General features: G+C 39.7%; 2 protein-coding genes and 2 pseudogenes across 2 annotated transcripts; 2 read left to right on the top strand and 2 right to left on the bottom strand.

Moving 5' to 3' along the window:
- The first annotated feature begins 6,389 nt into the window (after positions 1-6,389).
- Positions 6,390-11,553, top strand: LOC137747830 (pentatricopeptide repeat-containing protein At4g37170-like; annotated as a pseudogene).
- A 649-nt stretch (positions 11,554-12,202) lies between these two features.
- Positions 12,203-13,488, top strand: LOC137748336 (2-alkenal reductase (NADP(+)-dependent)-like; annotated as a pseudogene).
- Positions 13,489-13,793: 305 nt separating this feature from the next.
- LOC137747828 (RPW8-like protein 1) lies at positions 13,794-14,378 on the bottom strand. Its single transcript, XM_068487970.1, has one exon. The coding sequence runs from the start codon at positions 14,376-14,378 to the stop codon at positions 13,794-13,796; it is 585 nt and encodes a 194-aa protein (XP_068344071.1).
- A 910-nt stretch (positions 14,379-15,288) lies between these two features.
- LOC137746856 (reticulon-like protein B13) lies at positions 15,289-16,763 on the bottom strand. The gene is made up of 4 exons (XM_068486869.1): positions 16,718-16,763; positions 16,442-16,628; positions 16,131-16,342; positions 15,289-15,470 (listed from the first exon to the last, which is right to left on the bottom strand). Exons 1-4 carry the CDS (start codon positions 16,761-16,763, stop codon positions 15,289-15,291), a joined length of 627 nt encoding a protein of 208 aa, XP_068342970.1.
- Between the last annotated feature and the right edge of the window lie 4 nt (positions 16,764-16,767).

Genomic DNA, 16,767 nt, shown 5'->3' with positions numbered 1-16,767 from the left:
TTTATACATCCTATAAATAACTATAAGGGTAAAATTACATCAGGTTCGAGGTCTATTACAATCACATACAACATCTTTAAACAATTTCACTTTCATACCTCACCCACTATTTTATTTCAATATAATACCTCCGTTACATTTTTCATCCATTGATTCGTTAAGAGCTGACGTGGCAATCACATTTGTGCCACGTGGCAAAAAAAATTAAAAAAAAAACTGAATTTTTTCAACAAAAGGAAAAAAAAAATAAAAATAAACCGTTACATTTTCCATCCATTGATCCGTTAAGAGCTAACATAGCAGCCGCATTGTGCCACGTGGCTACCACCTGTGTGCCATGTGGCACATTTTTTTTTTTAAAAACTGAATCTTCTCAACGAATGAAAAAAAATAAAAAATAAACATAGGGTTAATCTTTGTTTACTACCCTAAAGTTTCGTGGTTTTCAATATTTGGTACATGAAGTTTTTTTCATCCAAGAGTCATACCTCAAGTCTTAAATTTGGTACAGTTTCATACCTTCGTTAAGTTTTCCATTAGAACTTCTGTTAACTGATGACGTGGTGCCCACGTGGACAATAACTGAGCGCCACGTGTCAATATGGGTCCACTTTAATATTAGAAAAATACAAAATTATAAAAAATATAAATAAAAAAAAAATAAAAATAAAAAAACTTGGGTTATTTCCTACCTCCCCTAACCCTTCCTCCCTTCTCTCTTCTGCACCCTCATTCCTCTGATCCATCCCTCCACCTTATCGTCACCCTACCAAACCCATATCCTCTGCACCTTCACTCCCTCACTCCTCTGATCCCTCCCTCCACCTCACTACCACTCTACTAAACCCATAATCGGTTTCTGCGCCCTCTGCCTCAGCGAATGCCTTGCAAGCCTCAACTCCACCGCCGCCGCTCACCAAGAACCCTCGACCTATAACCCCTATTCTGGGCATGAGCTCTGGAGAAGCAAGTTGTGTTCTAGAATGAAACCCGAATCGTCATCGACCAACACCCCGAACTAGACCCAACACAAGTTGTACAATGTCAAGGCCCGAAACACTATGTCCGAGCTCTTTAACATCGACGACGACCACAAATGAGTGCCGAGAAAGTTCCATGTCGAATTGAGATATAGGGATAAGGACGATGGTGGAGATGAAGCTAGGGTTTTGGATTTGGATACAGATGCATATTCGGAGTTCAAGACGGGCGAGGGTAGGGATTCGAAGGAAATTGCAGGGAAGATGAAGAAGGCTGAGCAAAAAGGTGAAGCCATGGCTGCGGAAGTAGAAGATGAAGAAGGTTGAGAACGAGGATTTCGTGACGAAGAAAATAAAGGAGATTCAGTTTGAAGTAGGAAAGTGCGCATTCTCCAACGGTCAAGCCCATCAACCCTCCCGCCTTCCAATCCTTCAAAATGATAATTTGTGCGTCAAGTTGGGGTTTTTGCTTTTAGGTAGAAGATGGGTTCCAGAGGGAAGAAGGGAATGAGGGGGTTGGGGGAGGTAGAAGATGGGTAGGGGATTTATTTTTATTTTTATTTTATTTTTTGTATTTTTTAATTTTTTTAATATTAAAGTGGACCCATATTGACACATGGCGCTCAATTATTATCCACGTGGGCACCACGTCATCAGTTAACAGAAGTTCTCATGGAAAACTTAACGGATGTATGAAACTATCCCAAATTTAAGACTTGAGTAATGACTTTGGGATGAAAAAAACTTCATGTACCAAATGTTGAAAACCACAAAACTTCAGGGCAGTAAACAGAGATTAACCCCAAAAAAAAAAAAAAAAAAAAAAAACTGAAAAACGCAAAACCCACCCCACCTTCCCCACAACCCCTAAAACCTATCTTCCCCGACCCACCTTCTCCCATCTCCTCTAATCTCTTCACCTCCCCTCTCTCCCACTCAATTTGCACAAGCTCCTAACCACGACAGTATACATGTAAACATCGGGTCGAAGACCCACATTGATCATTTCATAAAAGAGTTGTAGAGCCAAGTTGAAATGCCTAATTTTCACCAACCCATTAAAAGGGCATTCAAAGTTCTCACCTCTGGCAACATTTCACACTCCCTTATCAGCCTCACAACCAAAACACCATCCAAAACCCTCTTATTTTGCACATAACCTTGAACCAACAAATTAAATCCCACACTCGACGAACATTCAAGTTTCCTATAAGAATTCGACAGAGATTGAAAAACCTTACTTAGGTTCAACCCACGAAGCAAGAGGGTTTGCAAAAGCAGCGAGGCGGGCCAAAAGAGATTTCCCTGAACCAGGGCGTGAGTCATAATGCAAAACGACGCCATTGAATGGCTAAAGCTTCTGTGCAAGCCCAAGAAATTGAAAAAGCGCAAGGCTAACCTGGGATTTCGTATGTTCTGGATCAGAACCTTCTCAACATGGCGGGGCTTCAGGAAACTGAATTGGAGGGGTCATTAAAGGCCAGCTTCCAGCTTTGCTTCCCTCAAACAACCTCGGATATGGTGAAGACAAATCGGGCGCTGGAGTCCCGACGTCGATCCGGAAGAAGTACTCGCCGCTGCCCTGGTTAATGAAGGGAGGCGAGGATGAGGTAATGGGGTTGGGCAAGGTGAAGAATCCGACTTGTCGGACCTTGGGGTTGCTGACTATGTGGGGAGGCCAGCGAGGGTCCATTTGGGAATTTGTGGGTGTGTATTGAGGGTTTTGGGGGGTGGGAAGATTGGGTTTTGGGGTGCGGTAAGAAAAGTTGGGGGGTTTGGATCATTGGATTTGATCGCCGAAGGGAGGTAGAAGACGGGAAGCAGCAGAGAAATGCGTAGCGTATAAAGGAAGTAGAGGAAATTAAAATTTAGATTGCATATCAAAGACTAATAATATCAGTATGATATACTAATATTATAATAAGGCACACAAGAGAAGCTTAATTAATTCATGTTGTCTACATTTAGTATAAAAACATTTACCGTAATCAGCAATATTTCAGAAATACGATAAATTACAATATTCTGCATATAACATCCAGTAATCACAATATCTTGCATAAACGAACATATAATATCGGGCGTTCATCAACATATGCTGACACACGGGCACATGCAGAGATATTCTGATATGAACATGACTGGGTGTAATAATGATTTACGTTTTAGTACTACAATCACGTGAAGACTGGCACTATGAGCGTCACATATGAGTCCTAATTGCCTATAGCAATCTAGGACATGATTGACACCTACAATGGATCCAAAGTGAGCGTATCGATGTGATATGAACATACACGTGAAGACTAGCTATGGCCCGAACGAGTACTAACACCCATGTAGCATGCACGATAAGCAGTTAACATAAATATGATCATGTAACATTAATTCGATAATTCTAGTTAATAAAATACTAATTATAGCCGTAAATATTATTAAGGCGTCCCATAATAATACGCATATATGTGCATCTCATATAATTTAAGATAATTTCATAAATTCCGCTAATTCTTATGAAGCATAACGTAGGCAATTATTTATAGAATATATATATATATATATATATATATATATATATATATATTTATGCAAACTAAATAAATATATAATATTTAAAATAAAAAACCCACTCACAAATCATGTCGTCGAGTCGAACCTGCCTCGTAGGCATCAAAAGTCCTTTCGATGCGTTTCACTTAGAAACAAAACCATTTACATAAATATATAATGTTTTCATATAGAATTTGGCTAATAAAATGAACTATTTTAAAATGCTCGAATTTGGAAAACAAAGAGTGATTTTGAATTTGAATTTGAATTCGAATTCGGCGCATCGAGAAATCTAAGGGCAGACCTCGAGCTCCTCTACATGTCGTCGCATGTGCCGCCACGTGTCTACGCAAGGAGGCAACACACACATCCGCGCGCCGTCGAGTACCAAGTGCACTATCTTTATTCACTCAGCCTGCAGACCCAACTTTTAGAGCTCCCAAAAAGCTCATTTCTCAACCAAAATCAATGATTCAAGAACCTAAACGAAGTTAGAAATGCATAGAATAGATCTATGCCAAAATGGAGCCTAATTATGGTCGGCATTAGCCGAAAAAATGATCTGAAAGTGGCCTGATGGCCACGGTTTCCTCCTTCTAAAATCTGGGAATAAATTCTCTTGCGTTGAAACTGTACCAAGGGACACCCAAATTTCACATACATGTTTTGGAATGAAATCAGGTCGTAAAAGTAAAATCCTATGACAATTTCGAAGCCTACCCTACTTGGAAAAATGAAGTTTCGTCGGAGGTCTCTCGACTTGGCAGTTTATGCAGCACAAAGATGAGGGTTGCAGAGAGAATGCAGAGAAGAGAGTTTCAGAGAGTGTTTAGGTGGTAGTTCATGGTGTGAAGCTCGTTGGGATTGTGAGACGGTGGTTGTCGGTGTCTCTGCGTTTGCAGGGATATAAGGAGATAATAAGGTTTATGGGCAGAAAGAATGGAGAGATTGAGGGAGTGTAGCGATTTTCCCCCTATTTCCTGGTTTCGTGAAACTCACAAAGATGGTGCGGTTGTGACAGTGGTTTAGAGTTCGTCGAAATGAGAGTGTGGTGTGGTCTCCTTAGCTTTATAGAGGAGAATGAGTGATGAGGAAGAGAGAGTTAAAAGAGGGAGAATAAGTGAGGTTGTAGCAAGATAGAGGTTCGAGACTTCTGGAAATGAACACGGGAGAGAGGAAAAGAACTAGTGTGGGCCCCATGTGGCTCACGAAACAAAACACAAAATATCTCTCAAGATAAAATTACCAATTTGCCCTTAGTATTCCGTGTTTCATAAAATCTTTATTATAGATCCGAATTTGGTTCCACTTGCACCGACCTGTTTGTATTATCGAGTACTCAGAGAATATATGTGTGTGTGACTTTGGGTCAAGCCCAATAATAATTAATTATGTACGAGACTTAATTAATAAAATGTTAACGTAAACAACCTACTTGTCCACTTGCTTAATGACTCTAACAAATAAGCCATCGATATTACGATCTGCAGCCGGCAATACCGACAACTCACTGTTATCTCAATAAACAAGTAATTAATTAATTTCTAAGAGTGCAGAACTACCATTTTGCCCCTCATTGGCAAACTTGCATAAATCTTCCGAATTAAGCCTGTTCACGTTCATGTGTTCATAAGAACACGTACCACTAGAAATATGTGCAAAGGAACAAGGAGTGGTAAGAACTCGAATGTCCATGAAGGATTTCCACATAGGATTTCCATTTGCCCATCAGGGGCATATTCATAATTTTCCCAGGTTAGGAAATAAATTAAACTCTAGACGGGATGTCACAAAAACAGAATGTAGAATAAAAATTACATAATGGTTAGGGTATGATTATTGGGTGTGAGCATATTGATAAATCTCATTTTCCTTGTTATTGTTATTGTTTACTTGCTCATAATTATGCAATAGGGCAAAAACAAAGACATTTCACAATTAAAATTTAAGTTGAGTGTAAAAAGAGGTTATATATGTGACATCTCACATCGCCCAGGGGAGTGATCCTTAAATGTATATTCTCATCTCTACCTAGCACGAGGCCTTTTGGGAGCTCACTGGCTTCGGGTTCCGTATGAACTCCGAAGTTAAGCGAGAAGGGGGCTAGAGCAATCCCATGATGGGTGACCCACTGGGAAGTTGCTCGTGAGTTCCCAAAAACAAAACCGTGAGGGAATGGTAAGCCCAAAGCGGACAATATCGTGCTACGGTGGTGGAGTGACAATTGGTATCAGAGCCTAACCCTGGCCGTGGTGTGCCGACGAGGACGTCGGGCCCCTAAGGGGGGTGGATTGTGACATCCCACAACGCCCAGGGGAGTGATCCTTATATATATATTCCCATCCTTACCTAGCACGAGGCCTTTTGGGAGATCACTAGCTTCGGGTTCCGTATGAACTCCGAAGTTAAGCGAGAAAGGGGCTAGAGCAATCCCATGATGGGTGACCTACTGGGAAGTTGCTCGTGAGTTCTCAAAAACAAAACTGTGAGGGAATGGTAAGCCGAAAGCGGACAATATCGTGCTACGGTGGTGGAGCGGGCCTGGGAAGTGGTCCCGCCCGGGCTAGGATGTGACAATTTGGTATCAGAGCCTAACCCTAGCCATGGTGTGCCGACGAGGACGTCGGGCCCTTAAGGGGGGTGGATTGTGATCCTTAAATGTATATTCCCATCTCTACCTAGCACGAGGCCTTTTGGGAGCTCACTGGCTTCGGGTTCCATAGGAACTCCGAAGTTAAGCGAGAAGAGGGCTAGAGCAATCCCATGATGGGTGACCCACTGGGAAGTTGCTCGTGAGTTCCCAAAAACAAAACCGTGAGGGAATGGTAAGCCCAAAGCGGACAATATCGTGCTACGGTGATGGAGCGGGCCCGGTAAGTGATCCGTCCCGGACCGGGATGTGACAATATAGGTCCAAATAAAATTTTCCAATATTAATCTTCTTCACCAATCCAACAAATGCTCTAAATAAATAATAAAAAAAAATATAGAGAGAAAAGAGGAAATGATTTGAGACAGCGTCCCTTAGAGCAACTCCACCGGAGGCTTTAGCCCAGTGGACAGGCAACCTAAAACACCCAATAGCCTCCCTCCCTTTCTCCAGCCCATGCGGGGGATTAGGCACGGGGGAGGCCCAGTGGACAGGCCAGGAGCGATTCCACAGCCCGAGAGCCTGAGGGCCCGGTGATGCATGGCTGATGTTAGGATGACGTCAGCCACGATATAAAATTAATAAAAAATAAAAAATGTAAAAAATTAGCAAAAAATAATAAAAAATCAGAAAAAAAAATTTTAAAAAAAATTTAATTTTTCTATAAATATATTATCATTATCTTCCAACTTACACCATAATTTTATATTTTCTCAAATACTTTGGGTTGTAATTTGTTATTTAATGACACGTGGTACAACGAGACCGATTAAAAATCCTATCAGAAATTACAAATAAAATTATGTTTTATTATTTTATAAAAATAAAAAATACTAATATTTTATTACCTATTACCATGACTATTCAGTTTAGGGATAGAGATGCAAAAGACAGTTACTGTTCATTAAATGCAGTTACTGTTCATCAAGGGGATTCAATAATAGGTTGCCCTAGGAAGTCTTTGATATGTTGGAGTTGCTCTTAGCAGCGAGGTACTCGAGGATGCAGGACAGGTAGACGGAGGGAGCGGCCGGTCTTGAAGAACTGGGCGACGCTGCCGATTGGGAATTGGAGGCAGGGTTTTTGGGATCGGGAGATGAACTTGGTGGTGGGGGGCTCGCCTCTGCCGTGTTTATTGGTGGTTACAACAGTGAAGCTCATGATGTTGATTTCGAAATTTTTTATTTCTAGTTTGAAGGGTTAAGGTATTGGAAACCCAAATCCTTGTACTAGGGAGGCAGATGATGATTCTTTTTATTTTTATTTTTAAAAATTTTAATGATAAATTTTATTTATTTAAATATATTTTTAATTGGTGTGTACATATTTAATTAGACTTGTGGAATCTAATTATGTGCAACATCAACACATAACTGATTTTTTGACATAATTGTGACGAAAATACCATATTAATTTGTAGCACTCATTTTTAGAGATTAAATTGATTGATTTTCAATTTCAATGATCAATTTTGGATATGAACAAACAATAATATATTCCAAATCATCCCAAAGTCGTATTTACATCCAACAAATTGTAATCACGTCCTTGGTTTTGAATTACGGACCAACTCCAATAATCCTATTGACAAATGAAGAATTAAAAATCAATAAAAAGAGAGCATAGACTTAACTTTATTTATTTTTTAATTCGAAGAAGGGCCGGGTCTAAATTTGGAAGGACCGGGCCAGACCTATTTGAAAATGTAAAGAGACGGGCCTGGCCTGGTATAAAATTTCAAAAATTTGGAATCAAACCTAACCTAACTTGTTAGAAACAAGTCGGTTTGGGCCAAGTCCACAGGTCCAAATTTATTTATTTATTTATTTTTTTTTAACAAAAAGAAGGGCAGACTTTATATATTTATGTACTTTCCCAAATTACATAATTAAGAATTACACAACTTCGAATGTGCTTCGAATCAGATTCTTTGCACGCATGCTTCAATTGCTTTGAGACCATCTATGGCTGAAGTGGTCGAAATGCTAACCAATAGCGAAACTGCGGCAGCAGTTCCGGGTCCAAAGCAGCCTGCTTTCTTAAACTCTACAACCCAAGAGACAATTAGCACTACATTTAGAACATACTATTCTACAACATGAGAACAATATACACTCTTCAAGGGCTCGAGAAGTCCGCTTTGATCTCTTATACAACAAAATTAACAAGATCCTTTGCACGGTGTGTAGTAGTCCTTGTCCACCCCTAGTTGGAAGGATGATATAGATTAGGCGACTTGAACTTCACTACACATAAGATTTGGTCGTCGAATGACAATAGTAGCTTTACTCTCTAAACCAGCACAAAACGGTCAAAAAGAACCAAAACATCAGGATTAGCTATCAACTATAAAGTAGGGTACTTCCTTATCGCTTAAAGCAATTAGAAAAAGCTAATTCTCCAATAGAACAACCTTGTCTCATGTCTCCGATTTTATTAAATAACAATAAAATAATACATGCAGAGGGACAAGGCCTAAACCCTCGAAGAGGGAAAAAAAACAACAAAAATGAAAAACATGACGAAACTCATGGTCACAAGCATAAGCTACAATTGCAAAATCTAGAGTAGTGGTCCAACAATTTTAGGCACTAGTAGCAGCACCGAAAGAAGCTAAGGATTATAGGCACTAGTGCCCGCACTGAAAGAAGCTAAGGCATTAGCAACTTCTAAGCGCTATGAACTTATGTTTCTTTTATCGTTATTGTGGCGTTTCAAACTATTTCAGTACGCCAAATTTGTTGATGTTTTATGTCAGTCTTTTCATGTTTGTATTTTCATATAAATTCTTAGTATATTAATTTTAGGACTAATTAAATTCTACACCCTTCAGATTTAAAATGAGTTTCAAAAATGGGTCACAAGTTTATAATTTTTCACATTACACATAGAGATTTTGAGACCTTAACAATTTATGTTTGTCACTTTGACCAACTAGTCCCTTGCTAAATTGAAGATGTGATAAGTGTGGGACCGATACGTTGTTTTGGAAGGCACACTTGAACCATAGGGACCATAACTAGTAATCTGAAGCTTCGGCCTTCGACTTTCCCTTAAATAACTTGGAATTACAAAACAACCTATCACACATTTTGCTCCCAATGATACAAGTGTAGGTTCTATACAAGTTGGAAATAGTTCTCACATATGGCACATCATCAACTTATCGAGGATTATATAATTAAATTAAATAGATGGAGGACATAAGTTGAAATAATTTCAAAACATCATCATGATTGTAATAAAATTAAGACACGTGGTACTTTTTTGAAAATAAACGTAGAGGTTTCAAAATGTAGTTGACCGTTGATTTTATGTTGTTGAACTAGACCGCGTAGTGAGGCAATCGGCATTCTCTACGACCAAAAGGGCTTATCGGAAGCAGTTCAGTCGCTGAACCACAGAGACAAACCCTCTGCTTCCATATACTCGACCCTCGTGCGGCTTTGCCTTCAGCAACGAGCTCTTGGGCAGGGCAAAGTGGTCCATTCCCACACCAGAGCGTCCGGTTTCGTGCCCGGGCTGTTCATTTGTAACCGTCTTATCGGCTTGGATGCGAAATGTGGGAGCATTTCTGATGCTCGGGTGGTGTTTGATGAAATGCCTGAGAGGAATTTGTGTTCTTGGAATACTATGATATCCGGGCATGCGAAAGTGAGGCAGCTTGGTGAGGCTAGGAAACTGCTTGATGAAATGCTTCAGAGAGAGAATATTTCTTGGACTGCGATGGTATCGGGGTATGCGAAAGTGGGGCAGCTTGGTTAGGCTAGGAAATTGTTTGATGAAAAGCCTCAGAGAGAGAATCTTTCTTGGACTGTGATGATATCGGGGTGTGTTTGCCATGATTGGCCTAAGGAGGCTTTGCGGTTGTATAGGATGACACAGAGGAGTGATAATTCGAAATCTAATAAGTTCAGTGTCTAGTGTTGTTGCTGCTTCGGCATCCATTCAGAGTTCAAGAACGAAGGAGATTCATGGCTATATAATGTGAACTGGGTTGGACTCGGATAAGGTGGTTTGGAGTACCTTATCGAATATGTGTGGGAAATGTGGGAGGATAGAGGAAGCGAGGCGCATTTTTTGTAAGATAGTGAATCGAGATGTTACGTGGATAACAATGATTGACAGATACTTTGAAGGGAGAGGGAATTTCTTTGTTCTCGGAGTTGATGAAGTCTGGCATTAGACGGTTTCACCTTTGCAGGGGTTTTAATGCCTGTGCTCATCATACTGCTGAGAATCTGGGCAAGCAGGTTCACGGGTATTTGACCCCTTGTCTTTTGCAGCAAGTGTGCTTATTCATAAGTATTCAAAGTGTGAAACACTGAGAATGCGATTAATGTGTTAATGGGATGGCCCGCCCAGATGTGGTTACATGGACATCCCTGGTTGCTGGATTTACTCAGAATGGTAATCTAATGAAAGCCTTCAGTTGTTTAAGTTGCTATTTGATTCAGGTCCTAAGCCCGACATTACTTTTGTAGGTGTTCTTTCCGCTTGTACTCATGCTGGTTTAGTTGATAAGGGACTTGAGTACTTCCATTTAATTCAGGCAAAACATGGGTTAACTCATACCGCAGACCACTAGCCTGTGGAGCTGATTTACTGGCCCAAGCAGTTTGATTTGAAGAAGCTAAGAATATTAGTAATGAATTGCCAACGAAACCAGATAAGCACTTGTGGGATTCCTTACTCGGTGGTTGCAAAATTCATGGAAACCTCACACTTGCAAAGCGAGCTGCAGATGCGTTGTTTGAGATAGAACCTGAGAATCCAACTACTTATATTACTCTGGCCAACATTTATGCTACTGTTGGTATGTGGGATGAAGTAACAAAGGTCAAAAAGATGATGGAGAAAGTGGGTTTATAAGGAAACCAAGTTTGAGCTGGGTCGATATCAAGAAAGAGGTGCATGTTTTCTTAGTGGGAGATATGTCTCACCCTAGATATGATGAAATACATCACTATTTGCACGAACTCTCGAGGAGGATGAAGGAACAAGGGTATATTTCTGACACGAATTTCGTGCGGCATGATGTTGAAGAGGAGCAGAAAGAGCAGAACCTCTCCTACCACAGTGAGAAGCTCGCTGTTGCATTTGGCATTATTTCTACTCCGCCAGGAACACCGATCAATGTTTTTGAGAAAATAAGAACATCTGTGGATTGTCATACTGCGATTAAGTTTATTTCCAAGATTGCTAGCCGAAAAATTATAGTCCGGGATTCATTTCGGTTCCATTGTTTTGAGGACGGGAACTGGTCATGTCGACATTATTGGTGATTTAAAGCACCTACTAATCTGTTCGTAAGGCATTTGATTGGAGTAAGACTCAAGAAACAGGCATAATGTCGTCTGTGCAATCTGGGAGCTTCCCACATTTTGTTCTGAGTGGAAAGAACTAGAACTGAATTTTCTACATCTTCAACATTGACATGCGAAGATGTTATACTGAATGTTCTCCATTAATATGAACAATGTTTGGCTCCTTACGTAATCATTATTTAACTACAAATAACAATTTAACAGCAAGGTTAACTATTAAAATTCCGAAAAAAAAAAAAAAAAAAAAAAAAAAAAAAAAAAAAAAAAGGTTTACATTCATGTCAAACTATTGTTTGTTTGCAAGGATGAACGGTTCTAGATGCAAGTCACCAAGGATTTTCCAACTTGCTACACAAAAAGTGACCCAATATAAAATTCTTTCTGCATTTTTTGATGCTACACAAAATCTGACCCAATACAAACTTTCTTCCTGTTGTAAATGGATGGCCCCATATAATAATCTGTCTATGGAAGGAAGACACCAAAGCCAATGTTGAAGACCTTATTAGACACCAAAGCACATGTGGATCAAAGCTCTTGTGAAAGACACCAAGGCTCATGTGGAAGACACCAAAGCATGTGTGTGGACCAAAGCTCATGTGAAAGACACCAAGGCTCATGTGGAAGAAACCAAAGCATGTGTGTGGATGATTCGAACCGTTCACACACCATCAATGCTCATATATCTATATGCGAGAGCAAGAAGGCTTTGCCAGGAGAAAAAAAAATGAAAAAAATGGAAAGAAAGAAAGATGAATGAGGAGGAGGAGACGAAGAGGAAGATGGTGAAAAATCTCCTTCCCAACAAACAGATTGTGTTGAATCAGTCTGTGAGTGGGTACCCCAAAGAGAGTGACTTTGGGTTGAGATCATCTTTCATCGACTGCAGCCTTTCCCGTGATTCCTCACCGGCTGTGCTTCTGAAGAACCTATACCTCTCTTGTGATCCTTACATGCGCCACCGCATGTCCGATCAGGTCGCTCATCCCGGGACTATTATCCAGTCCTTCACTCCTGGTTCTGTCCCTGTGGGATATGGTGTGTCCAAGGTCATGGAGTCCACACATCCAAGGTTCAAGGAAGGTGACTTTGTTTGGGGGATGATTGGGTGGGAGGAGTACAGTTTGATCACTACCCCGGACTGGCTAAACAAGATCAGTTTTACTGATGTGCCCCTCTCATACTATGCTGGCATTTTTTGGGAATGCCGGGAGTTGCAGCTTACGTTGGATTTCACAAAATATGTTATCCAAAGGAACGCGATTGTGTCTATGTTTCTTCTGCAGCAGGAGGAGTTGGTCAACTTGTTGGACAATTTGCGAAAATGATCGGCTGCTATGTGGTTGGAAGTGCAAGCACTAAAGAGAAAGTTGATCTCTTAAAGCAAAAGATGGGATTTGATGAAGCGTTCAACTATAAGGAGGAAAATTTAGGTTCAGCATTAAGGAAGTACTTCCCCTAAGGCATTGACATTTACTTCGACAATGTTGGTGGTCGCATGCTTGATGAAGTTATTTTGCAGATGAAAGCTCATGGCCGCATCGCACTCTGCGGTATGATTTCACAATACAATCTTGACGAACCAGAGGGTGTGCACAATCTGTTTAGCCTCATCCTGAAGCGGATTGAGATGAAAGGGTTTGTGGAGACCGATTTCGTTAACGTGTATCCAGAGTATGTTGAGTTTTGTATCAAATACTTGCGGCAAGGGAAGTTGGTCTATGTTGAAGATGTTGCTCAAGGGATAGAGAATGCCCCCGCTGCACTGGTCGGAATTTTCTATGGCCGGAATTTTGGTAAGCAGGTCGTTTGTATTGCTAATGAATAAGATTCCTCTCTCAATGTATTAGTTGATGGGAGTTTTTTTCTTACTAGAGCAACGGTGAACATTTGTTTGGATAAACTTGTTTTAGTACAATGTAATTTTAATTTACAACATAATATGTTGGATATCTAAGTGTAAATAAATAAATTTTGATGACATACGCGCCCAAATCAAATTTTCTTGGATTTACAATACCAATTATAATTGGCTCATTAGGTGGTTCAGCTCAAATCTTTTGCTCCTTAATTAGTGTAAATTATCTTTGTATTAAAAACAACAACAACAGCATCAACCCCAAACAGAATATATAATTATTACACAATCAATCCTATTTCCTATCCTAGCATGTTGTAAGCATAAATACATAAAAAAAAGATATTTTCTTTTCCTTTGAAATTATTGAGTTCATTATGTTACTTATCAATTGCATATCTCCGAGTTTGGACAGAATTAAGCTGCTGTTATTGACCTGTTATTGCCCCACATGTAACCAAATTTATAAGGATTCTCTTTGGTGCTGACTTCACAGATTGCACAAACCTCTTCAGTCCGGAAAACTTATTACCCAAAACCCTACTTCTACTTAAATTGAAAATCCAACCCCTCCCACCTCCTCCATTCACATCCATTTGATCCCATCTCCTACATATTGCCTTCATCTCGTTTGAAATCCTTACAACATCCAATGCCACCTTAACTTGCAAATCAATAGTAATCAGCCTCCGAAGAGACTCGTCCAACTCGAGGAGCTTCTTGTAGTACCTTTGCCCCTTGCAGAAGTCGCAGCCACCTGCATTCGAGCACTTATCAACTAGCTCCTTCCCTCGAATCAGCTGTAGGCGTATTCGATGGATGACATCGTCTGGGAAATCTTTGTCAGAAAGACGGTCGATTTCACTGATTTTTGGAGTTATTGTATGAATCGTGAATTCTAACTGTGCAAGAATAGACTCATACATATGCGCTCTCTCTCTGGCTTGCAAGACAGCTCCTAGCAGCGCCTCCAGTGCGCGTCCTATTGTAGCATCTAGAAGAATTTTTTCCATTAGTACCTTTTGGAACTAGATTTCGCAGCTCTAATATTTGGTTTGAGAGAGGATTTATGCTTGATTTATTTATAGGAATCCGTTTCTTGTGGGATAAAATAAAGAATTGTAAGTTTCAGAATTTACTTGGGAAAAGAAAAGTCCTACGCTTGGACTTGGACTTGGTCTAATACCAATGAAAAGACAATATCAAAGCAAGGACTTAATTGACAAGAGTATTGGTGACAGTTAAATTACAACTAAGCTCTGACAAGTTCAAGATTCAAGAAATTTTGAAGTGCAGAAGCTTTCCAAGCATACCCATGCAATTAAGCAGCTACGGAACCTTCTTTTCCTACCTAATTCCCCGAGTGTCACCTTGTCAATTTCAGGGATATGTCCTCTTCTAAGGAACTTGTATGTGCGGATACATGGCCACACCTTGTCAACTTCAGGAATATGTCCTGTTCCAACGAAGATCTTGTATGACACGGATACACCGCCACACTGACATTCGGGGTCAATAATACACGATGTGTGTTGATTTTTATCTATGTCCTTCCATCATTAGAAGGACACAGAGATTGTGACAGTGTACCGTGCATACAAGTTGCTCTCTCCCTTCTAAGAGGCAGCTAAACAGAGCATATTCGACCTTGAAAGTAAAATCTAACTGCCTTTTAGAAACCCCTCGCTTTTTAAGACTCTTGATGTCAGTTACCAACATTGTTTGTTGATTTGTTAGAGGCCCGTTGCTCATGGACTCTAATAACATGAATATACATATATACTACGGAAAGACAAGATCAAGCATGCGTGGTCTTGTTTCTTGATCAAGAAGTAATCACAAGTTACAACTAACTTGGAGAAATATACGTAGAGTACTGTACTGCGGATACTACTTCCCAAGCAACGCATACAAATTAAACAGCTACTCAACCTTCTTCACCTTCTTTTCCCCGACTGTCACCTTGTTCTGTATTTTCTTGACTACCTTCTCATCAAGCGTGTCATAGTACCTTTTCAACTGTGCCTTCAACTTCTCCTCACTCCTCTCTATCTTGTCCTCGTATTTCACATACATTGCTGGAACTGTCATGCCCATAACGACACCTACGCGCGCAACATTAATTAGCATCCCAATTATTCATCCTCGTATTCCTAGCTAGGATTATTAAATACGTGCAATGTATTCATTTGTTTTAGCATATAAATACTAATAGTATGTGAACCTTGATAACTTTTGAGGAAAACACTTCAAACCCAAGAGTTTAGGAAAAACCAATGGTAATGGAGTTCACAACTGTGAATCAATTAGAACATCATAAGTAGGTATGTAAGAGTTTCTTTCTCTCTATTGCATGTCGGGGTGTTTTTTTTCTAGTTTACTATTACTAATATGTGCATAATATACAGTTGAACTAGTTTTGTCCAGTAAGGGTGCGGGATTCTTCATCACCTCTTGTCGAAGTCAAATAACAAATTATCAACTAGAAAGAAATGAAATTAATTTGTGAAGATACTATAATAATAATAATAATAATAATAATAATAATAATAATAATAATAATAATAATAATAATAAAAGGTAATGTTCTCTAGCCTGAATTCTGTTGCTATATTAAAGTGCTTGTGGTTCCAAACTGTTAATTTGGATACATTCTCTTCCACCTTGAAAAACCTAATAACGGTCCAAATACGCAATCTAATAACATAAGTATATATGTGTCTGTAAGCAAGTGAATTAAGAAGTTTCCTTATACGAGTTATTACCTATATAAAGAAGGGTAAGCAGATCAACGCATCTTGCTACACGGGAGAGCAACCACAAACCAGAGACAGTTCCAACAAATATAAACCACTCTCTCTCCGCAGCCACCTGAAACATCCATCGAATTCCTTCTTCAACCCAAGCACGAATGGTGTTTCCCATCTCCAAAGCGGACTTCTCTGTAATTCCAACTCTTGACAAATCTGGAGGTTCTCTGGAAATAAGCAAACCAAATGTAAAACTCATAAAACAATTATTGAAGAAAGAAACAAAAACAAAGGGGAAGTTAAAAGTATAAGGAAGCTCAGCTTACTTGCCGAGAAGCCTAAGCAAGTTGCCCGAAAGGAACAACGAAGTGACAATAAACATGGCAACGTATGAAATTACAGTGAGGAAGTTGAATTGATAGACGTCCAACAAAATCCATGTCGCTGTTGCTGCCAAAAGAACCAGAAAACTCTGCTTCTTCTTCCTCCACAGGAGTATATCTCTCACAGTATCTACATACCAAAATAACGAGTGAGACAATTATTAAGGCCTTAAAAGTTAATTAATTAAGTATTTACCATCTATGATCTTACTTAATTACCTAACTTGGATAGTGAAGAGTCTGAAGATTGAGATGTAGCAGCCATGATG

This window comes from Pyrus communis, chromosome 10 (assembly GCF_963583255.1).
Source record: "Pyrus communis chromosome 10, drPyrComm1.1, whole genome shotgun sequence".
Classification (NCBI taxonomy): domain Eukaryota; kingdom Viridiplantae; phylum Streptophyta; class Magnoliopsida; order Rosales; family Rosaceae; genus Pyrus; species Pyrus communis.
The sequence above is the reverse complement of the archived record's forward strand: the minus strand, read 5'-3'. Positions and strand labels throughout refer to the sequence as shown.